The 24421-nt window shown below is 34.5% G+C and overlaps 3 protein-coding genes across 4 annotated transcripts in view; 1 reads left to right on the top strand and 2 right to left on the bottom strand.

Annotated features, from left to right (window-relative positions):
* Positions 1-15273, bottom strand: part of LOC146161501 (NEDD4-like E3 ubiquitin-protein ligase WWP1) — a 29224-nt gene extending 13951 nt beyond the window's left edge. Inside the window, exons 1-15 of one of the 2 annotated variants that reach the window (XM_083385671.1) lie at positions 15138-15273; positions 14640-14796; positions 14045-14169; positions 12338-12466; positions 11819-11896; positions 11411-11489; positions 10040-10119; positions 9405-9543; positions 8863-8958; positions 8155-8302; positions 6101-6257; positions 5592-5676; positions 4662-4793; positions 3234-3303; positions 615-775 (exon numbers count right to left, since the gene is read on the bottom strand). In XM_083385671.1, coding sequence (XP_083241797.1) covers positions 615-775; positions 3234-3303; positions 4662-4793; positions 5592-5676; positions 6101-6257; positions 8155-8302; positions 8863-8958; positions 9405-9543; positions 10040-10119; positions 11411-11489; positions 11819-11896; positions 12338-12466; positions 14045-14169; positions 14640-14796; positions 15138-15186 — 1685 coding nt within the window. In that variant the 5' untranslated portion in view covers positions 15187-15273. The remainder of the gene's footprint in view (positions 1-614; positions 776-3233; positions 3304-4661; positions 4794-5591; positions 5677-6100; positions 6258-8154; positions 8303-8862; positions 8959-9404; positions 9544-10039; positions 10120-11410; positions 11490-11818; positions 11897-12337; positions 12467-14044; positions 14170-14639; positions 14797-15137) is intronic. The other variant, XM_083385672.1, reaches the window with a different exon arrangement.
* A 1930-nt stretch (positions 15274-17203) lies between these two features.
* On the bottom strand, positions 17204-18619 carry LOC146161500 (speriolin-like). The gene is made up of 2 exons (XM_083385174.1): positions 18435-18619; positions 17204-17693 (listed from the first exon to the last, which is right to left on the bottom strand). Exons 1-2 carry the CDS (start codon positions 18617-18619, stop codon positions 17204-17206), a joined length of 675 nt encoding a protein of 224 aa, XP_083241300.1.
* Positions 18620-19478: 859 nt separating this feature from the next.
* On the top strand, positions 19479-24012 carry LOC146161499 (HUWE1-associated protein modifying stress responses-like). Its single transcript, XM_083384643.1, has 7 exons — positions 19479-19716; positions 19957-20071; positions 20808-20882; positions 21720-21828; positions 22294-22433; positions 23027-23113; positions 23445-24012. The coding sequence occupies exons 1-7, from the start codon at positions 19609-19611 to the stop codon at positions 23588-23590; spliced, it is 780 nt and encodes a 259-aa protein (XP_083240769.1). The 5' UTR covers positions 19479-19608; the 3' UTR covers positions 23591-24012.
* Positions 24013-24421: the final 409 nt, after the last annotated feature.

Genomic DNA, 24421 nt, shown 5'->3' with positions numbered 1-24421 from the left:
ATCTACGTTGGATCCAAGTATGTGTCTTGCTTATACTGCGCTTGGAAAGATGTTTTTTTTTGGCGGGAGAGGGGCATTTTCGGTCTACATAACCTGATTTAACACAATCGTCACGAATATTCGCAAAAAAAAAACGGTTACTCGGATAATTTTGCCTGAAAACGGCATTTTCATAATAGCAGCTCTTTTTTTCAGTAGAAAAGATTTCATTCCTTTAATTGCATACGTTTCGGCAAGTGTTTATGCCACCTTCAGTGATTTACCGCACTGAAAAGGGCATAAGCACTTGCCGAAACGTATGCAAATAAAAGAATGAATCTTTTATCATGTATTTGGGTAACTCTTTTTCTACTGAAGATTATGGACAGGTCCGTGTTTAGTGTTCCTAAGCACCTCTTTAGTCGAAATAAAATGACCAGCAAGCATTGGCTATAAAATTAAACTCAATGCCATAATTAATAGGCGTTATAGTGTGATTTTTATGTTTTAAAAACAATCGAATCCTCCATTGTTACAAGCAAGCAAAACGGAGTCAAAAGTTTGACAACCACTCAACTTAGACCGTTGAACTCAGGCGACCTCTTGCCACAACCTAAAAAAAACATGGGTTTCACCTGGCGACGCCGCCATAATCGAGTCCCTCCTCGCCCCTGAAAGTGATGTAGAGCCTTCTGCGCAGGTCGTAGGGCTGCAGGTGCATGATCTGCTGGAACGAGTCCTCGAAGATGGTCGGCCTGCCCACGTTGATCTTTACGTGGCTCGGCAGGGTGTTGGACTGCGCGAAAGCAAAGAGATGGGGTTTTGCTCCTGCACGTTTATACGATTCTACATTTTGGTGTAAGTGTTTTGACTATATTTTTTTATTTGTGTAAGAATTTTATGGCTTGAGGTCTCATAGGTCAAATGTCAATGAGCATATGGTGCCCTAACATTGTAATTACCTATACTTCAGTTGGTGTTATTAGTTATAACTTAATGAGGTATTACCTTGTAGTGGTCGGAGCTTACCTTTTAGTTAGTATATGACAATTTTTGAGCTTACACTAATGCTGCTCTAACCGCATAGTTTTGCATAGGCATTGGCAGGGGCGCAAAAATACTTTATTTAATATTAACATTCCAACTTCATCTTGTTGACTCTTTTGTAAATGGTAATAGACTCTTTGTACATGGTGATTAAGAAAATTTTTAGCAGTTTTTTATTGTGTTTCATACTCTTAGTTAGTTTAGACGCCAACCGTATTCGCTTGTTAGAAAACATCAATACCCCAGCCGAGTCACATTAGGTGCTGATGACCCAAATGGCATCGCAACCTTTAATGTGGTCGAACTGTAATTTTTTTATCAGGGACATTGAAAATAGTCTAGTTAGTTGTGCAGCAAGTATTGAAATGCAGTTTATCCATCACTTAAAACCTTGTTCGCCAAAACTAAAAAGTCTATAACTGATAAAGAAGTCACTCAAGTTCGTTATAACAAAGATATGTCAGTAATCAAATATTACTAAAATTGCGTCGCGTAAGACCACCAGAATAAAGGAACGGGACTTTTTGTGATATCATACAATCCGCCCTTAATAATCTTTAATCCTCAATCAACGGTGTTGTTCGTTAGCATTGCATTCAGTACTTTCCTTGAAAAACTGGGACCGGTTGGATTAAATTACACATGCGAAAATCAGTCTCATAAGCATTCTGCTGATCAAAGTGCGGTTATTGGAATTTTTAAAGTTGGGAAAGAAATGAAACGAAACCGAATTCATCTGGCCTTAACAGCGTGCCGAAACTTAACCCTAACGAAGCTTGAATGTAAGGAAGCGATTTTGACCCAGTGAACCTACGCTAAATAGCAAACCAGAAAAGAAGGAATAAAGATATTGAATGTTTGATTGCGCTTAACGCAACTGTCACCGCACAAAATGTAAACTAATCTTAGATTCCCATTTTTATACAGATGCAAACGTCTTACAAAGTGATTTTCAAAATTGGGTCCGCGAAGACCATTTGGGAAATTTTGGTCCGTAAAGTTGGTTTAGGTGGTTCGCGAATAAAACGTTTTTCGTCCTAAACCCAACCTTAAGTAGAAAGCTATTAAACTTCGTTATATATTTGTACTTTATTAAAGTCTGCGTTATTCTTCATTTTACTTCGGTCGTTATGTAATGACATTTTTCCTTTAAAGTTGTTTTCCATGCTCATTTAAGAGGCCAAATATATTTTAAGAATCAGCTGCATATAATCCATTTAAAAGTTATGGAACCACGAGCCTGAAAAAAACATGATCAGAGAGCTTACTTAAACCTCTATACCGATTTACCATAGTGATAAAAAATACAGCTACCATTAGGTACTAAGACGTAGACACACACAAAGTCACATAACACGGCATTAAAGCCCCGCTCACGTTATGCGTGTGCTCGTCTTGATAGCGTTTCTTACGAGATAATCTCGCCTAAATGGGATTATTGTGCTGTTGCAATCGACGGTCAAACTTGACTTTTTGCCTAAATGGAAGCTGCACAGAGGCAATTTTAAAGCTTTGCCATTTTAGACATAGGAGTAATTTCTAAACAGGAAATTAGCATAGGGTATTTCACAATTATCTAAATCAGCGTGTTCCAACTTCTTTTCATCGCGAGCCAAAAACATTTTTTTTACCTTGCGGGCCAATGTTGTTAAATAGCGATTCTTAGGCTTATTGTTGGCAAATTATGCATTGCCTGTTCTATGGCATGTATACTGACTTTATGAAATGTACACCTTTGTTCAGCTACGGTAGTTATGAAATAATTCCAACATTAACATTTTGCAAATTCATTACCTTGACCCTTGAGTTTTGCGAAAATGTTAAGTTTTAGGCTAGGACAACAAGGCAAGTAACTAAAATCCAAGAATTTTTAAACAAAGTGGCATTGTTATGCATCTCTAAGATTCATTCACAATTTTTTTTTGTCAATTACAATTACAAAGAAACAAAAGCGGAAGTGATATTGCTAGATTGAAGCAAAGCTGACTATCAGTTCCTGGACAAAAAAAAGCGGAACTCGCGGGCCAAGGGCCTGCAGTTGGACACCACTGATAAGTATTGTAATACAAACAATTGTAGAAGGATTAAAATCCAAAGTTAACTTTTTTAACCATAATAGAAATTTGTAGAACCGAAAACATGTTCTTACTAACTTAAATACATCGTTAGTGGATTTAACTTTCAACATTAAAGTGTGTGGGTTTTACCTGACAGAGGTATCTGAACTGTCCCAGTTTCCATTTGAAGCTCCGTTCGTAGGCGATTGGCACTCCGTGTCTGTGGAAACAGCAACAACAGCACGCATAAGCACAGGGCGTTCACAGCAGAACGTGTAACTTTTACCACAATCAGGAAGCAAGGGGTCAAGCTAGGTCACCAAGCTACAAGCGTCAATGATATGAAGCCAAAACAAAACAGGCCAAGGCCTTAAAATTAGGGAGCTGCTTAATTTCGCGAACTACTTAAGTACTTTGGAGCATAATGGTTGGAGGTTGTAGTAAAACGTAATACGAATATCAAAGCCCATACAGAAGTAGGTATAATTTTTTTTCAACACATGAAAATGAATAAAGAGTTATTCGAAACATTCAAAATGATACTTACCTCTGTATTGGCTTTGATATTTAAATACACTTGGCTGTTTTACAGAGTGATTCCAAAAAACGTGCAAGGGCGTAAGTGTGCTGGAAGTGGGTATAGTTTTTTATATAACGGTTCTCGAAAGTAACTTCAAGTATTTTAATTCGACGATAATATTGTATTCGAGGTTCAAAAATTATAGCTTAATAAAATTTTGAAAGAGGTGACTAAAATAACGTCGGGAACCACTAAATAACATCCATTCAATTTGTGTTTGTTTGGAACAACGACAGCTTTTGTCCACTTTCACGACATTTTCGTAAAGTTACAGCAGAAATGAGTACACTCCTTTCTTGCGTTACGCAACACAAAAATAGACGTAAGTTGTAACCCAGTTTATTCGTGACTCAAACACAAAACTACGCCAAGGTACATTTATTGTAAATCTTACTCTGCGAGTCACCAACTAGGATGAGTAGGCCACATAAACGCGAATGGGTATTTCACGCGGGGATTATATGGATTGTATTATAAAGCTGTGGGTTCTAACTAAAGGCCTTAATAGCACTAGCTTTAAAGCGAGTGAGTTGGCGGCTTACAATTTATACTGCACATGCACATCCCAAAAATACAATCAAATATAAAACAAAAAGCCTTATAAAAATCAGACGCAGATCCGAGCCGTGGGTTGGCCACGTCTGCCAAAGGATTCTTTTATAATACAACATTATCGCGATTTACAGTTTCCTAGTATGAGTACGTTTAAGTTTGTTCCCCAGTCAAACCGCAATTTGAACACGTTTACCCAGCGTTCTGCTATTAAGAACCAATAGGCCAAAACGAACACCTTTGTCAATCAAAGTAACATATACAAGCATATTCTCCTAATGAAAACATTAGCCACTTAGTCAAGCTGTCTCTCAAAACAACGATTATGCAGGTTTAATGTTTATGACATGGGGGGCATTAAAACAATTTACGCAAGGAACTGTACATGCACAACATTTTATGGTAAAACATAAGGCTTTAAAAACAACAAATTGAGGGCTACTCACCCTGATGATTTTCCACCAGATCGCGGATCTTGGAAGGTCGTTTTTTTCTTGTTGTGATCGACAAAATATCTGACCCCCTCATCCGTATAGCGCATCTCCCAGCCAGCTGGCATGGCGGCTTCGTTTACCATTCTGATAAAAAAGAACAACATAAAAGCATAAATTGTCTCGGAAAATATTACTTTTTTTGAGCATTTACCTCCTGTACAACAGCAGATTTAGATTTAGCCTAACATGTTCATTATTTAGTATGTACACTTCAATAATGCAAAAATAAAGAGCGTCCCAATGCATCAAAACACTTTGCATATGTTATGCATATTGCATAAAGCAACCACCAAGCCACACAACAGTGCACATGAAAAAAGTTGTCAAAAAAATTTGCGAAGAAGCTGACTATGTGTTTAAGAGATACAGTAACCAAACCCATTTGTAATATTTAATAACTACAGTGCTTCAAAACAATTTGACCAATCGTTTAATTTTTTGGGGGGGAACAGTAGTGTCAAAATTTAAAGATACAAAATCAGTAGTACATCTACCTACAGTAGTAATACTGCAGTACACTTAGCCCTTCAAAACACAATAAATCTACTCAAATTTGATTTTTGCTCAGGTTTATTGGGCAGGAAACAATGACCCTAATAAGCCAACACCAGCAATAAACATTAAGCTAGCTTTGCCATTCTCTACACCTTACATTTGGTCACCACATGCATGATTTCCGTACACCAAAGAAAAAATTACTTTCCTACAACAAAACAGTATAGTTGGGAAGTTCATTAATATTTTTTTTTTTAAATCTGATTGTCAGTATCAAGCCTAATTTTTTTATTTTTTCATGCCAAATGATCATTATCAAATGACTTTATACTTCATTTTCCTCCAACAATATGAAAACCGACATTGAAATGTATCAAATTGACTCACCCCTGCGTTCTAGGATCCTCCCATTGTGTTGTCCTTGTATTGTGGTTGACAAAATATGGACGACCATTTGCCTCTGTTCTTTGTTCTGGAAAGGAAAGTGTAAATTTTAAACCATGGCTCCTAAAAATAAAGCAAGGTTCTAAACTGAATACATCTAGGATTTCTATGAGAATTTTATTGTGTCAAAGTTTACAAGACCGATAACAAATAAATTTACATATCAAATAATCAAATATCATTAGTTAATACCAATACACAAAAAGAGTACACTTTTAGTTTACATATCAACTTTCTATCTTTGTGCTTTGCCAATACTTAGTCTAGGTTGGGCAATAAACTGGGGTAATACACTGACAAAATGCTAAATTTGTACAATAGTGTTACAACTAATAGAATTTGGAGTTTATAAACACACACAGTTATTAAAGACAACAATAGCCATTCATAGTTTTAAGATTGCCCAAACTGTATGCATTTGTATTTAAGGAAACATCTTTAGCATTACTCACCCCATCCATTGGGTAAGTCACCAAGACCATCGGTTGCCACTTTGGGATTAGCGACAACAGGGGTTGCAGGACTTGGTGGGGCAGGACCAGATGCACTACTAGACGAGGCAGTTTCTGTATTGTTGTTTTGACCAAGCATAAAACGCTGGTTGAAGGCCTGTAAAATTGATCAAAAAACGGTTTTAAATTCTGATGTACAGCTAAAATGGTAAAAACCTGTTAAAATGAATCCCTAGTTTTTTTGACTGGAACTAACAGCAAACCACTATTCGTTTCATTTTTTATAAGCTTCATAGTCAAAAAGCGTGGAAAATGACTATATACATTTTTACTAGTAAGGTTTGTGATAACTGTTTATATATTGTACAGTAAACTGCGCATCTGCATATCTGTACATCTTTTATATATCAATAAAAAAAGGTTAAAAAATTATTTAAAAATAATAAGAAACAATTCTAAATTACGAAAGCATTTCAATGTTACGTATTCGGATAAAAAAATGTTTCATAATCAAAATAAAATAAAACGTGCAATGTCAACAAGACTAATTACGCAATCAGCTGCAAACGCAATTATATATTTGTCGTGCTGTTTCAACATGTGGGATGCATGAAGCAGTAATGGGCTGTCTGGCAATAACACTTTGTCAATGATTTGCACTGTGAGTTGGCTTTTCATGTGTTTGACGTATCACCTCACGATAATGAGTGATGGCTTACTACCAGGTCGCGATAGAAATACTCCATTACAGTATTACTGGACAGGGAAGTAAACTTTGCATTTAAATAGCATTACACAAAACTGTTTGAAATAAATGTTTAAAAGTGCCAGACTTACCTTGAGTAAAAAAACAAAATAAATAAAAACAGAGCATATTGTTTCAATAGGATTTAGAGCAAAATATACTATAACTAGCTAGAACTAAACATTTTATGGGCTCACTGTGTTTCTAAAGTACATGTTATAATGAACAAATGTGCTGAAAGAAGTTCGAAATCTACTTTAAAAAAAAAAATCCTATAAATAGGATATAAATTAAATTTATTCAAAACAGTTTGTATTAAAAAGGTAGATTTTTTCCCTTATTTGTACCAGACAAATTGCCTAGTCACTGAGTATGCATGGTAACACTGACACAGCGGCAATACAAGTGAAAACAATTAATCTACACCTACAGAATAATTAATGTAAATTCACTGATTAATTATAATTATTTGGTCTTAAAATGTGATTTTTTTGTTAATGCCTTCGGTACATGGAAAAACTACTGGTATATTGTGTTTTAAGGCCAATGAAAATTAGTTAATTTATACTTCACCACAACTAGGCTGATTAGTGATTACTAAGAAATTATTCAATTAATTTAATCAAAAATATCTACAATCTTCCCTTACAAGAGTAAAATTATTTTTTCTGACTTGCCATTTTTCGCCCCATGAATTACATTTATATTGGTCTATGTACCACTTGGTTTATAAGTATGTTTCCAGTATTAAAATATTTTTCAGTAACTCATGAAACGTTGCATTGTGGTATAATGCACAGTGAGTTTAAGACATTGTGTAAATAAGAAAATGCTATTTTGTTAAACATTAACCATATTTATATTCCAGATGATTATATCTAGCAATCACTTTGCTCGCCAAGAAATTGCCCTCTCAACCACTTTTAATTTACTTTATAATCCGAATATATTTAACATATCAGTATGGCTCAGTCAAAGTTAACAATGATGTTGAATGAAAAATATAATTAAGGGCGACAATTTTACTAATGTTGACCATAACAAAGAATTTAATAATTTTTTTCACCTAAAATTGAATATATTTTATTACATATTTCATCACAAAAAGTTATGTTTAAGTATGATAGCATAAACAAGAATATCAATTAGTCATTAAATTACACAGTAGAGTACATGGTTGGTAACAATAGAAGAAAATATTTTACTTAGAACCATTGATTAGCCTTATTTATAGTGTTACACAGTAAAAATCTTTACACAACAAATACAATTTTTTTTTCGATTTTTTTTAAAGAAACAAGATGTTCACCTGTCGCTGATTCTGTATGTTGTCGCGTTGATTTCTCCAGTCGGCGTAGTTCTGTACCCGCTGCTGTGTAGGCCTCTGCCATGTCGTTGTCCTGGTGTTGTGATCGACGTAGTAGATGCGACCTCTTCCGTCCAATCGCCTCTCCCATCTGTTGTACATTAGCTAGTGAATTGATCGCCTCCGCCATTGTAATACAGTTAAACTTGGTTGGATTGTCAATCGGTGGCAGCAGGTTACGGCACGACACACACACTCACTCTTTTAGGAAGTTGCGTAACTAGTTGGATTGCAGTGGTGCCGCAACATTGCTTTGTTTTAATCACCAAGTAATTTTATTGGTGTATATTCCATTAGTGTAGTTTAAGCTATTTTTTTTATTAATTATTAGTGTGATTGCAATAATTCCGTAAAACTGTATAATCATTTTTTTGATTAGGTTATTTAGTTAATTCTGGCTATTATGATATATTGGGCCATGAAGCACTAAAATAAATAAAAAATAAAAAATAAACTCAGGGTGCCTCATGTCTAGCCTAAACTAGCTTACAATTTCAACTTGACATACAATAGTTAATCTGTACTGTTTAATAATATTGTCATTTTTTTTCTGTTGATTACTTTTTTCTACTTAATACAATTTAGCAACTGTTCCAATATTAGAAAGGCAAAAATTTGCATAATGTGGAGTTTGTTTGCATTTAATCTTACCCGGATGGCAAAGGCTCTGGCCTTTCCCATGTTGTTGTTTTGGTGTTGTGATCGACGAAATAAACCCGGCCCATTCTGTCTATCCTCTCTTCCCACCTTGACAAAACAAACTTGGACTGAGACAAAAGATCAACGCAGACAAAAGAGTGGCACAGGCGAAACAGGAACGGCACAAATAGATCAAATTTAACACAAAACTGTAAAGCTAATACCAAGATACTACAAGGCAGTGTTTGTTAATCAGGTGAATAGTTCACCCCAGGGTGAATAAAATTTTTGCAGTGGTCAACCAACCAAAAGGGGTGAATAAGGGTGAACCATCAGAAATGGATGATAGCTTGTAAAACAACCCAAATTATTTAGTCCTGTTCTATATAGATGAGATAGAGACAAGGGTAAATTAAATCTCAGATAGATGCTAGGGGTGAACAAAACTAAATAAATTTACGAAGTCCTGCTACAAGGTAAAAAGAAAAAAATTAACACCATGTTTAAGAAAACGCTCATTGACGTAGAATGCAACATAGAAATTATATTCATACCCTGAGGGGAGAGGAGTGGTTTGGGGGGGTGCGTTTGTTGTGGGAAGGGGTGCCGAGTTGCTGCTTGATGAATTGCTCTCCTGGTTATTGGAGGATGTCGTCCCGTTAACAATCGGCGTTGTTGGTATCGATATAACAGCTGCGGAAAAAGTTAACTTAAATTGCAAAAGGTGAACACTGTGTGAACAGGTACAATACAATAAACAAGATGGAAATTTAGTGGTGTGTTTAACTGTTTTCGTCTTTCACAAAGCACCTGACCTATGCCAAAATATTGATATTGGCAAAACTGAATTTAGTTTGTTTTATAAGGCTTTCAGCAAACAGCAACAAAAGTCAAACCGAGAATAGTCAAAGTCATCACTTGTACTTTAGTACAATGACATTTTAATCCATTTAAGGTCAATTCGCATTCAAACAACAAGGTGGTTACCATTAACTAAATTCAACATAAAGGATTTTGCCAACATGGATCTATTAAAAATTATATTATGAATAAAATATATATGATGCTTTTAAAAAACAGTTAAATATATTATTATGTACCTTAAACAGATCATTTGCTGGGCATATTCACCTACAAAGCAGTATCCAGTTTTAGAAACAGCTGGATTGTTTATATTACGCGAAAGTACCTGGAGAGCTTGCAGCCCTTGTAGAATTGGGTGGGGGGAGGGCTGGAGGTTGTTGGGGGTTGGAACTTGACGTGTCAGCACTAAGTCATTAAAATATCTTGTGATTAGTTTTACCCCTATTTTCCTTTCACTTGTGTCAATTCAGGGTTGCCACACAATTTCGTGAAACAAATTAACAGACATTGAAAGACTTTATGGAGAAAATTTTTCGATTTTTGCAAAGTTTTAAATTTGGATCGCTCTACAGTTTTTCAACATATAATTTCGAAACAAAACAGTATAAATGTCATGGTCAACACAACTAAAAATATTTCCTATGGACATTTTGATGACACTTTCTAAACACATAAAATAAATTTAAAGACTTGAAAAAACAACATAGGGCAATCCTGCAATTACAAAAGCACAGATGATAAAAGAGTCGGACTTTTTCCAAAGGGGTCACCAAAGTTTTATATGGGGTGGATAGCTGTAAGACAGGCGATCACAAAACTGTGGATAATAAAGATTGCTGGCCAGCTACAAAACTTTGCCTTGAGCTTTGACTTAATTAGTTGAATACTTAAATAAAAAAAAACATAACAAACTATTCACCAAAACACACAGTAAGAAAAATTATTATCTTTCCGTTTAAAATTTCAATAAAATTTAGTTTATTGTTGCATCAAACAAGCTTTCCTTCAACAAACTATTATTTACCATGTTCTAGATCAGTGGTTCTCAACCTTTTTAGCTTACGGGCAGGTTAAATTTTAAAACAAAATTTGCGAACCGGTGGACCTTTAAAAATCAAGATCAACCCAAAATTTAATTACGACAAAAATATGCAACTTAAAAGCAAAGAATGAAAACTTTACTTTAATGAGCAATTTGCTGCTGTCTTTTTATAACATATGTGCTATACGTGTTTCTATTGAAGTTTTTTTTCCATACAACTGGTCCTAAAGTTGACTTAAACCAGCCATTAACACTATGTTACGTCACAATGCTGCAAATTACGCAACTGGCGAAGTTTGGTCCGCGGGCCGGCGGTTGAGAACCACTGTTCTAGATAATATGCTGCAGACCAGAAGAAATAATGACAATGCTTTGAAGAGACAAGTGACAAAATTAATCCTGCATGGCTTGGGCAGCCTATATTGCAATAAAATTGCTATGTAAAACGTTGCATGTATTTTAATTATGTTGGGAAAATAATATTAGTGGGTATCAAACAAACCATCTGAGATATCTAACACATGCCTGGAAGATCTAAATATGAGTCATCACTTCGACCGACTGTACAAACAATAACATAAAATGTTGTCACTTTAGTATGGTGACAGGTAATTTTAGTATAGACAAATGCAGAAATGATCCACAATCCCCTACCCATTTCTCGAAGGTCTTGGTGGTCTTGAAGGCCTGTCTGCAACTCCAGATGTTCCAGCTATTTCAGGTGGACTTGGACCTAACAAGAGTGATTAGGTAAATCACCAGAAATAAGTTAAAGTAAAATACGGGATTCATTGACATGAAGTAAATTTTTTTATATTATACACATTGTTGGGTCAGCATGCCAATGCTAAACTGAACAAAGAAAGATAAATATGAAACCAAAATAAACTTATCTAGCTTAAAAAACAATTTAAACACTAACTATACATAAAATCCAAAAATAAATATATAAACACAGAAAAAGTAAGGCAAAAAAAAAGAAAGCAAAACACTTTTTCCAGTCTGGCTGCTTCCCTTTCAAGCATGCAATTAATATCATGTGGTAGCAAAATAAAACTGTACCATTTCTGGGGGGCACTGGTGGGGCTGCCCTTGGGGGAATTGGTGGCGGGGGTCTTTCTCCGTTTGTTGATGGGGTTTCTGGGGTAAAATTAGCTCATGATATGATTTCCATGCGATGTGATAGAAAAAAAAGAAAGAAGTAAAAAAAACGAGTAAATTGAATGAGATGATTTTGTTTACTAACTGTAAACAGCATCTTATGGCAAAAAACTCAAAACAAAAGGTATGATAGGTGGATTTTTTATACTAGGTAGCATAATAAAACTCCGTTAAATACATGTTTTTTTCTAAAAACATAAAACAATAAAATTCTGTATGAAATAAATATATAACAATTACCAAAAAACAGCTGTTATGTTCTAAGTTAATCTTTTTGTGTTTGTTAAAAGTCTGAAGCAGTAATAAATTACAGTATTTGTTACGTTTTTATGTGTTGCCGTCATTTTTGCAAGATAAAGCTGGTTGTGAAAGAGTCAAAAATAAATAATTAACAAAATAACAAAATGGAAAATGACTTGCCAGGTAAGCCATTAGACACAGCCTGCCCTTGCGTTGAGGCGAAACCATTGAACTGAACGTCAATGTCACCGATAACAGCTTGTCCCTTGGCCTCACTGTGAAGTGGAAGCTTCAAATCGACTTTGTGCACTAAAAACAAAAGTGGTTTCAAAAAAGAGTGCAGTAAAATAGAAAATGTACCAAATTATACACCGAACATTCATGTCCACCTTTTGAATGAATCAAAGTTTGTCAAAACTCCACACAGTTTTAAAGAGTTTTTGCATTATGTTAGATTCCGCTTAATACCTTAGAAGAATATTCAATTACCTAATTAACATGCAATCACTACAGAAGGCCACCTCCACATTTAATTACAGTTTTATTTTACCCGTGGGATATATTTGGGCCTAGATACCCATAAGCCTTAGCCAAAAACATGTTAAAGGCAAACCGAATGTGTCACTGTTACGTGTTTATCACCAGTTGATATCTTTTGAAACATATCTTAAGTATAAACCAATATGATGTAACGACATTTAGATCAACAAACGAAAACAGGAATAAAAAAGTTTTATTATATTGTTATACAAGCAAGAAGCAACACTTGATGTGGAAAATCTCAACACTTGATGTGAAAAAAACAATTTTCATGTCCACAAATTACCGCTATGTTTGGGAATTTGACAACTATGTCAAAAGGTAAAAAACTAAATCCAACATCTTTTCAATGGCAATGTAATTAGGATTAGAACTGTGCAACTACCTTTAAAGTACTTTTTGCCAAAAACATGTTTACAAAAAGTTTTGTGTAAGTAATGGCAATAAATCATACAATAATTACTAGGGCCCGCAAATACAGTAATTACTAGGCCCCGCAAAAGTTAATAAAGTTAAAAAAAAAGGACCTTGTCTGTCCACGAATCAAAGAATAAAGTTGTTTTCAGCATCTAGGGGACTGTTTCTAAGAAGTTTATAGGTCAAAATAAAGTTAAAATTTAAAATAAAGTTAAAATTTTTTAATGAAGTCAAAATATGCCAAATTATGGCTTTTGACAAAGTTTTTGTGTTTCTTGAGAGTATTTTTTGTAAAAATCGTCGTGGAAGCATTGTAAATCAGGAACTGCAACACAATTAAACCATATTAACACCCATAAAAGCAGGACATATGTCAGAATGCCATCTTGGATCAGCAGTAACTTTTCGAAAATTGTGCATTTTTTTATTTATTGTTATGTATTTAAATAATTCTTATAAAACACTCCATCTTCATAAACGTGGTCTTTTCGAAGATGAACAGTTTAGATTTTAGGAATAGGCTACTGACATTCTGTAATACAAAAATGCCTAAGCAAGCTAAATCTATCGCCAAAAAACCGACGCGCTTTTTATAATTCATAAAACGCCTTGACTTTTCGACAAAATATTACGTTTGGGTCTGAAATCGACAAAATATTATGTTTGGGTAACTGGCATCAATTCAAGGAAGAAATGTGGCCTCTACATACAAGCAATTTTGTTAGGTTACAATAAAGTTAAAATTTGATAAAAATAAAGTTAAAAACTTTTTTTTAGGTTAAAATAAAAATGGCCCTAGTAATTACCAACAGCTAAATCCTGCCATTTTATGGTAATGTACACACTGTAAAACTGCAAAGCTTATGTATACCTAACATATATTTTACCTAATTAACGCTTGGTTACAACAAACAAACAAAGAATACTTACAAGTATTATTGTGTTTGGCTAACAAATCTGCAATTGCACAAGTAGCTGAACCAAGAAGAGTGTCCGACTTCAGCGTCGAGAAATTATAAACTTTGAAATCGACAATGCTGGTCACTGTGGCTAACCTACAAAGCAATAGCAGAAAAAGGTATAATTAAATTGCTACAAAGAATATCTTATACATAATTTATAAGTATTCCTATCAGCTCACAAAATATTTACCACTTCTTGCTAAAAAAAAATAACCCTAAACTTTTTCTCTTATAACTAGTATGCAAATAACACTAAATACATTTTTCAGAGTATATACATTTGCAATTAACTTCAACATTATAAATATATGAAAAAAAAATCTTGTTTACATTCGTTTAAAAAAGTTGTAACTAGGTTGTTATAACCCTATAAAATCATATAAACATCTTTCGAACAAGTTACAATGACAAAACATTACACAAAAATGACATTACTAGCATTTTAAATAAAAAAGCAATTAAGAAGAGCTAGATCTCAGTGATTGAAAACATATGTGTGTGTATCTTTCATCTTTCATTACTTAATTTAAATTATATATAAATAATGCCTAAACAACACTTACAATGTGAAAGTTTCTTCATAAATAGGATTAACAGATTTGTTGGCGATGCCAGTTTTGCGTGGTGGTTGGCCATCAATGCTGACTGCTACGTAAGAGTCAGGCGTTTTAATGCCAAAAATCCAACTGCTGGGCAACTGCTTAAAACAGCCCCTGAAAACTAAAAATAAAAGTATTTGTTTAGTGAACAAGTAAAATACAATGACAAGCTGATTTGCCTAAATCAATTTTAAATATAGTTCTAAACGATCAAAGTAAAGTCGTACTACACTATATATTACAAAAATGTTATACATGAATCTTTCGATTTGTAGGCGGCTGACTCTATGTACCTAATGGTATTTCACTTTCACTGCCCGTAGAAACTTTGAACCCTAATTTTCAGTTTTTGTTTTGCGTTCTATGTTGAAAATAAATAAATATATGTATGTTTCATTACGTAATACAAGTTTCGCAAAACTTTGTTTGTTAAATGTATTTACAGTGACATTTTCCATTTACCTGTTATTTGTACTTGTGATAAGAAGTTGTCTGTTGCAGTTTGGGCCATTTCAGTGCTCTCATACTGTTATAACCTCAACATTACAAAAAAAGTAGTATCTTTCTAAAAAATTATGTATGAGGCAAAATAAAATCATTTTTAACAAAAGTGTTTTTCTTTTTCAAATTGTACATTTTTACAAATTTAAAGAATAGGTTACCCCTTACGATTAAACACCAACTCATTAGATAGATTCAGCTATGTATTGGAAGTATTTACTAAACTTTTTCTGCTTTATGTAATATACTGTAGCATAAACAATCTATTTAACCGCAGGCATTTTTCACAACGTCCATTTTTAGATGTTACTTTTGAAATTCAACAACGCAAAACACGCAGTCGAAAAGTATCAGTTTTAAAACAGTAGAGTCGTTGTTTTTTCGCCACTGACAGAAATCAACAAAACATAAATGTAAATTAGTTTAGTCCCCAGTTTATTGTTATGTATTCGCAACGAAGATTCAGCAAAAAACATCACCAAGGTTCAGTGGTCAGCTGACGTTATGACGAAAATTAGTCACGTGACCGCCCTCTGTCTCGGTTTACGCCTCTCTTGAAAGCGGATAATATGTGTTTCATTTCAAATCGGCAAAAATCAGAGTTTAAAATACATTCGAAATCAATCTATTATTATGGAATAGCATAAAAATGTTTCTGACAAAACTGATTGGGCATTATACTCTACAGTAACTCCTGAAAAATATTTTCCATTGTTACTGTATGTGAAGCGTGACCTTTAATTTTATGGAGTCTGCTCAAATGTTTTTACTAATACCCTTTTAATGGTGATCATTTCACACAAGGCGTTTAGTAGCACCTTCTGTGATCTTATTAATTTTTTAAATCTTTAACTTAATGTTTGACACGATCGAAAGTTTTTTCCTAGGCCTACTACTTGTGGATGACAAAGGTTATGTAAACAATACTTTTCAATTTTAAAATGTTCAATTTACTAAACCAACTCTTTGATTGTATAAGATGCCTAATAATAACATTCACACTTTTCGTTCCCGTCCACAGTTCAAACCAATTTACTTAAACAAAAACTTCTGATGCTGTATATAACCACTATCCAGAATCCAGATTAAGTCACCCTTACTGAAAAAACAATAGTTCATTTCCAGGTGTTCATTAGTGACGAGCCGATAAGCGAATCTCGTGAACCCTGGTTTAATAAATCGACCTACCTAAGTACGTTAAATAAATTCCAATTTTAAATCAACTCATATTCTTATATATATACTTTATTTATCATACCGTAGATATGTGGTAAAAAAAATCGTTTTTAATATATTTGCGGTATAAAGTTGCCAAGGCTGCATAACTTTTAGCTTCTTAAAGTTTAAACAAACGCAAAATGACCGAGTACGAAGTGCATAGGTGCGTTGATTGTTCTTTGCATGACGACGTACAGGATTAAACAAAACTAGGGTAAATGTCGTCTCAAAGTCAGATAGATATAAAGAGTGTCCAATAAAGAGCAACAAATATAAAGACAACAAGGCTTAGACCTAAAACATTTTCAACGTGAGCGACGAACCATCAGGCAGAACGAATGCTCTTGTTTCCTGTAGTTATGCCGATAAATAAACTTTAAGGATTGTTAGGTTAACATGTTTTTTGTAAATGTGTCATAAAACTAACCAAAGTTGGTTTCGCACTAAACTCGTTGTGCGTTAACCAAAAACGTTGGAACCTAAAGCGCAAAGAAAGTTTGAAAATATTTTAACTTTTACACTTTCGGTAAGGCGAGAAAATTTGGCGTTAAGCTAACGCGTAATGTGTCAATTGACTGACGCTAGCGTTTTAGGCCAGACTCTGAACGCGCCCAGTTTAAACCATCCCTAACTAAGAGTATCCTAAAACTTTAAAAGTCTATCGGGAGCAACAAAAATTCAGCCTGCAGGCCTCACGTTACACACCACTTATCTACACTTTCCGAGCGCAAAATTGGCTTTCGTATAGACAAACTCACACTCACACGCCTATAAGTTGGCAAGAAGAAAAAAAACATCGTCTGTATTCATCACCAAATCAACAGCGGCTTGCCGTCGAAGTCGGCAAAGGCTACGAGCGCGTCAAGCAAGATCAGCGCGTCGTAGGTAAGCTCAGGCGGCAGCACGTTGAGCATAATCGACTTGATGTGGTCGGCTTGCCGTAGCCCGTTGAAGTCGTCGCTCTTCTTACTGGGCGCCAGCCTCAGTACGCCGAACCTGTTGACTAGCATCTCGGCAAAGGCTGGGTGGTAACGCGGGTTGTAGCCGGCACGCTGTTGCAGGTGCTTGAAGGTTGAATCCTTTCGTTTTAGAAGAGTTTCGCGCTTTGCTGAATCCACCTTGCCGGTGACAAAGTCCTCGCTGTATTCGGCGATCTTCTGCGAGAGGTTGCGGACGTTGAAGCCGTAGAGACGCCGCCGGTGCTTGAAAACGTGCTGCAGAATTCGCCGATCCAGCTGGAAAGCGACCTCGCCGACAAGCCTGCGGGCCACCTCGTCCACGGCGCTCGTCTTTTCTGCGCTGAATCAATCAACTAATCATATTTCTATTTAGATTAAAAAATGTATTTGGCGATAAAGCCATGGGTTGTGTTGTCTGCAGGGTTCGCCAATTTTTTTTGTACATTATTTGAGTATATTTCGCTGGTAAAGAACTCACTCGAATAGACTTCATAACGACTCCCGTGCTTAAATTCTATAAATATTCGTTAAATTTATTAAACATTTTTGGCTCACCGTGTACATCTATATTTTTTCATTTTTAGCATAGGCTATATGTGGTGAAATTATAATGTGGTGACCAATACTGAACATCTTGGGGCACCTCTGAATTTTAGACAAAGATAACTAATTTGATCAATAAATTTATTTTGACCTACATATTTTTCGCTTGACTCGGTCCAACGGTCTGGAATGCGCTTTGATGATCATCACGCGGCTTCAATCCAGTGTCAATTTGCTCCGGGTCAGATGTGAAATTCAATGTTTTTCTAGTTGGAACCTTAGGCGGGGAATTGGGACATTTCGTACAGTTTAACTTGGTAGCATCGAAATCACTTTCCTTTGCGGTGGAAATCTCAAATGGCAACGGTTTGAAGCTCATTTCTGCGTTAAAAAATTAGAATTATTTATTTCCGGTAAGGTGATTTAGTCTGGCTTATAAAATACGCCGGTTAGGTTTTAAAAACACCTTAACAATGAACTTTTCATACCCATGAAAGAATTGGAATATTCTTTCGTTTTGGATGGAAATTGATTATACGTTATATGTTCCTCTGTTGACTGTTCGGACGACAGAGGGTGTTCTTCCAATGATTCTTTGCTTTTCAGTTTAACCGACTCAAAAGATATCTTTCGAATTTCCTCTTCAAGTTGTTTGTTTTCGCTGATCAGTTTTTGCATTTCGTTGTCAGGAGCCAACTCCACAAATTCGTCAGTAGTGTTCATTGTAATCTATTTAAAGTTGTACTAAAATTAAAGCCAGAATAAAATTAGCTTTCGTTTAGAATGCAAACAAATCTGCCTAAAATTTGGAAATTCCTGCGTGTTTTGTGATGTAACAATAGTTGTAAAACCCTGATATAATAACACACCATTTTTACCCGGGAATGTTGTGCAAGATAATCGCAGACACTAAAAAGATTCACTTTTTACAAAAGTTCAATTAAAATTGCTTCAAGAGACCAGCTGATTTCTGCGCATGCGCAGTGACCCCATTTTTCTGGTTCGATGGCTGCTTGACGAACTGCTGAAGGCGAAGTGTCACAAACGGTCGATTTTGCTTTGGTAGGCTAAACCGTAATGAAATGAAATACCGAATTGTATCACCACTCTGAAGTAACGTAATGCGCACTGCTCTGTTACGTCAGGTTATCATATTCTTTCTCTTTATTATTTGGTTTGTCGTTTTTATGATCTTTGTAGGTTAGCCTTTTGAGGTCCTTCAAACTAAAATCAGCGGCTGAGTCAGACTCTACACAAGACTTAGTATTATAACAGCGCAAACAAAACTGAAAACATTTACTTGTTTCGGTTACTTAGGTGTAAGCTATTTTTTTTTTGCTGTTTTAATCATTCTTATCTAGGTGTGGTGCAGTGATATTGCCTTTTTTGGTGCAATTGAGCATTTGTAGAGTGGCTGATATATCATGCAGTTTAAGTTACCTAAATTTTATGTGGGATTATAAGCTCAACTTTTTGTTGTTAATACTACTTCAAAGGGTATGCATTCCTAAGATTCACAATTATATACTCAATTTTGTTGCAATGAGCGTAACACAGCTATATACAATTTGTTGCAGTTTGTAAACAACTTTGTGCTAGAAATTGAAATTGCAGCTTATGTGGCTTTCAACAATTGATTTCTATTTATTGGATGGTACGGAACAATACAACCATTGTACATATTTGGCCTCTTTATTTTGGTGAATTCAGTAATGGACGACGGAAAGTCGGGCAAGGGATTTTCAAATGGTGCTAAAGAACTAAAAGAACACAGTCCAGGAAAATGGTTCACAAACTGGGAGGAACAGTGTCTTCTTGAGGTTTGTTCTTTTAACTTGTCATGCTATAAGCTTCTTGTTTTAGGTTTTCCTAGCCTTGTTGAAAGCTCGTTGAGAAATGTATATATTGGTGAACAGTCTACTAAAAAAGTGCCCAAATAGAATATGGGCTAAACAAGACAAAATCTTATGTGCCATTTACTATCAGTGTTTTCATTACGAATTATAACTCTAAAGGGTCTTCTATATGCCTAAATAAACTTAAGCTTTCACTGATAATAGGCTGAAGGTGGCAGCAATTCAGAGGTTACCTACACTGACGAACAACATGATTTGGAACAAAAGCTTTGGCTATCCTTTCAAAACACTGCATCAGCAATCGCCCAACTCTACAAAGGTTTGCAAGAAAAAATCTAAAATGTTGCAAGCCATTTTTTTAAATTTAATTTTGTCAAGTTTATTTTAAAGCATTACACATAGGGATGTTCATTGTTCAAAGTAGAATCCCAAGGTATTCTAAAATAATGGGTTTCGAATCTAGAATAACAAATCCAGAATAGCGAATCCTGGTATATTTTTATTAAATAATTTAACCTAGGTTTTGTTTGGGGGAGGGATTAATCATAATATACCCTACTTGAAGCAATTGTGTAAACTGTAATACATGTCCAGGTTGTTAAAAACTTTAGCACGTTTTACAAAAATTATTTTTGCAATTTAACGCATTTAGGGAAATTGCGAAATACGCACCTTACACGTTAGTCGTTTGCCCAATACCGCTTGATTGACACTTAATTATTAGATGAAGGTTATCGTGAGACGCGTAATTGGTCGCCCGAAAAAACGCTTACAATGCACTACAAGACTGCATTTAAAACAAGCACTATAAATGTGTCGCCGCAGCAGCGACATGCCTTTTTTCCGTATGTATAATTAGGCGCAACCATCGGCGGTAAAACATTAAATTATATCGGTTCCAATTACCCAAAATAAACGGCAGAATTGGATTCGAATCCCATCTTGATTCCAATCCAAGGATTCGATATTCTAGTTTGAACATCCCTAATTACAATGCTTTTTTATAATATGCAAACAGTGTAGATATTTGGTAAATGTGTTTTCCTTGTTTACAGATCGTGCTCAAGGTCGAGATGAAATGTGGGTGTCCTTTCAGAATGCAGCTGAATATGCCACCAACATGTACAGAGGTAATACTATGCTGAGTAAAACGTTTATGCTGAGACAATGTAAAGTAAATAAATATTAAAATAATAAAGAATTTCTTATATTTATGTGATTGTTTGTTACAGTTGAAGTTGGATTGTCAGTTGTTAGGTTGATCTGATCACTTACTTGCCAATTAAGCATCCTTTGCCAAAAACATTATCAAGGAGGTGCAATTTTGTCAAGTTAACCACATCTTGCAAGTAGCTTGTTTCCCAAAATAACGGCGCGAAGAAACTTAAGAATTTTGCAATGTAAAACATTCTGATAAATAACTTTGTTGGTTTAAGTAGTTATGTTGGCGCAAAACACTTAGCTAAGTGGTATTTTCAACCTGGAGTAATAAGCAAATTCTGTTCACTACACAAAGTGACTTCATGTGACACACCTTATATCAAGCGTTCTGTTTTACATTTTCATTCAGATATCCTGAGATAATTATACAAATAATGTTAATTATATGATTGCAATATATTGTAAATCAAGTGGTATGTTCTACATTTTCATTCAGATATTCTGAGAGCTGAAATTATTATACAAATAATGTTAATTATATATTACAATATATTGTGTTTTGGTATCAAATAATATTATACTTAATTAAAACAGCCTAACTCAACCTATTTGGATATTTTTGTGATTTGAATATAATATGACATCTGTACCTTCTAATTCCAAATATATATATTTTAAATGCAAAAAATATATGAATAATTACCACTGCAAAATGTTTCTCAATACATTGTTCTTTTTAAAAAATAAATTGTAGTATTATTTTTTTAAACACTATAGAAGTGTTACATAATTATGACATTATACAGATGGCCTGGATGGCTGTAAAAACGTCAGTGACCTTGCCGTTCAATGTGGCTACCAAAGAAGAAACAAGGAAATGTTGTCGTGGGCAAAAAAGAAGAGAAGGCATATAAGGTTTGTCATAATATACATAGGCGCCAAGCTTAAAAAAAACAGAGCGTTATTTTCTAGACAGTAACTGCTTTTAATTAGATAAAAATGTGAGCTTTTAAAATAACGCATTTTGCCTGTTATGACTGAGCCTACCACTTGGCCCTTTTTTCTTTTAAAACCTTATTTTCTCGCACCTTTATGCTAAACATAACAATAGTTTGAAAAAAAATGCATAAAACTTTGTTTGTGGATTCTAGGGCCTCGTGTCTATATAGTAAGTCAGGAAAATTTTAATAAATTTTGGTTAACTAAGACTGTGCTACAGGAATTCGTTTGCGTATTTATTTAACTTGGTCGTATTCCAGGGTGTCTAAAAACGCTCTGCACACCCACATTCAATGCCTATGATTATATACCTAGATATTTTTGCTGCTAAAATTTCAAGATTTAGATCAGCTAGTTTAAGAAAATAAAATTTAATTTTAGGAGAGAGGATTTAATTGGGTATTTATGTGGCCGGTCACCACCACCCCGATTTTCACGACCCAGCTCATCACACTCCAAAGTCCAAGACTCCAATCGCGATAGCAGATTACAGACATTTCATGAAGCAGTTTCCATGAATGGTAAGGCTAAAGTGTCTCTGTATAACAGCTTTGTTTATTGACGTGCAAAAATAAACTTTGAATATAGTTAAATAAGACACTGTTTAAAGCTTTCCATTGAATATGCACAAATAGTTGTTATTGCAGTGTTTGAATTTTTATCACACCTAAGTGCTGACTTATTGCAAATGTCTGAGCAGCTTGGTAATTAAATTTGACATTTAGGCACTTTAAATTACACCAAGAATTGCAGATTTCTAATAACAGCCTAAAGCAATGTTTTCTCCAAGAGAGTTAAAATAGCATATTAAACCATGGCCGCTTTAATACTAAGATGCTTTGATTCACAAATCACAAAAGTTTTTTAACTAAGTGAATTATAAAACTGGCTAGTATCTAATACACTTCCAAACTTAAAACAATAAACTTTTTTTTTGCGATACTATGTCATTGCATTTGTTCTTACTTCCATAAATTTCATATGTACATTTTTTTACAGTAATAATACAATACAAAAACTTAACCCTTTAGTACAGCATCTGTTACTAGCAATTGAACAACAAATAATACTTAACAACAGATAATGACCACATTTAACTTTTTCTGTGATTTAGGTCTTAATGGAGCAATGGCTGGAATAAGTTTTGGGGGAGATTCACCACTTCGACAAACAACTTCAACTGCAATAACATGTCAACCAGGTATACTTAAGCTTTGTCACATTAAAAGCTTCTTAAACGTTGGCTCAAGAACCTGAAAACAGGCTATGTCATTAAAAAATTTTTATAGGTTTCTATAAAATCTATCCTGTTTTTTCTGAAATAAATGTTCTTAGGCTCAGTGATCATAATCTGGAATAATATATACATATAAATAGTCAATGTTTTTTAGGCAATAACGTTTCTTAATTTTTCCATAAGAGGACTATATCTTGTTGTATATTCATTTTTCATTATTTTGGTTAAAGGATTTAGTATAAACTAGTGAACTTGAATGACCTAAATCACAAATTTACCTGTCACCTCATGCCAGGTTTTCATCCGGATCTTACAACTTTTTTATCAGAGGAATATAAAAGACGAAACCTTTCGTCAAGCAGCCGCTCAAACTCACCTTCGCGCAAAAGGACAGCGGCAACACCGGACTCTAAACCCAGCTCACCAAAAAGAAGAAAATAAACATTTTTTTTAACTTGAACACGCAGTGTAAATAATGAATGAATTTCATTAGAAAAGAAGCATTGCAAATGCTTTTATATTTATTCACTCATGTGAATTTACGTTGAGCTGTGGCTCCGTTACCACCAATCATGTGGTATTTTAGCACAAGTGTGGTCGCAAAATGGATAAACCTCATTCTGTTTACAGATTTGCTAAACAACACCATAAGGCCTGGTTTTGCATCAGAAGAATGTATATTGATTTGTTTAGTCATTTTCAAACTGCATGTTTTTCCTTATTTTTCGGTCTTCCTCATTTATCTGCTGCAACTATACCTTTTCAAAATGTCATGTCTTGGATCACTGCTGAAACTATTTAACTAATTTAACGTAGCGAATTTTTTAGAAAGCTGTGTAATTTATTAAAATTATTGTTGGACATTTGCTTCTGATATTTTCTTTACTTCTTCGTAAGGCATTTGTGTGACATAATTTGTGGTGTGAAGTGTAACTGCCAGTACTGTACTACGACATCAGTAGCTATAATGGAATTTCCTTATCTACCAACTTGAAAGATTTTACATGACTTAAACCAGTCGTCGGCAAACTTTTTTTGTTGTGGCTCAAAATTCTCAACAGCTATTGAAGGCCCATTACAATAAAAAAACACTATGCCAACAGTGATAAGTTCAGGATTTTTTGGAGGGGGCATAAAAATGTTACGTCTTTATGTGTATCACAAAACAATTTCTTAAAAATAATGTTTTTTTTTTTTTAAATTGGCAAAACTTCAAATAAAAGGACTAATGAGACTTTTAGACACAAGAGATTCCAATATTGCTCTAAAAAA

The sequence above is a fragment of the Ascidiella aspersa genome, chromosome 3, assembly GCF_963924565.1.
Source record: "Ascidiella aspersa chromosome 3, kaAscAspe10.2, whole genome shotgun sequence".
Lineage (NCBI taxonomy): Eukaryota > Metazoa > Chordata > Ascidiacea > Phlebobranchia > Ascidiidae > Ascidiella > Ascidiella aspersa.
This window is presented reverse-complemented; position numbering and strand designations above follow the sequence as displayed.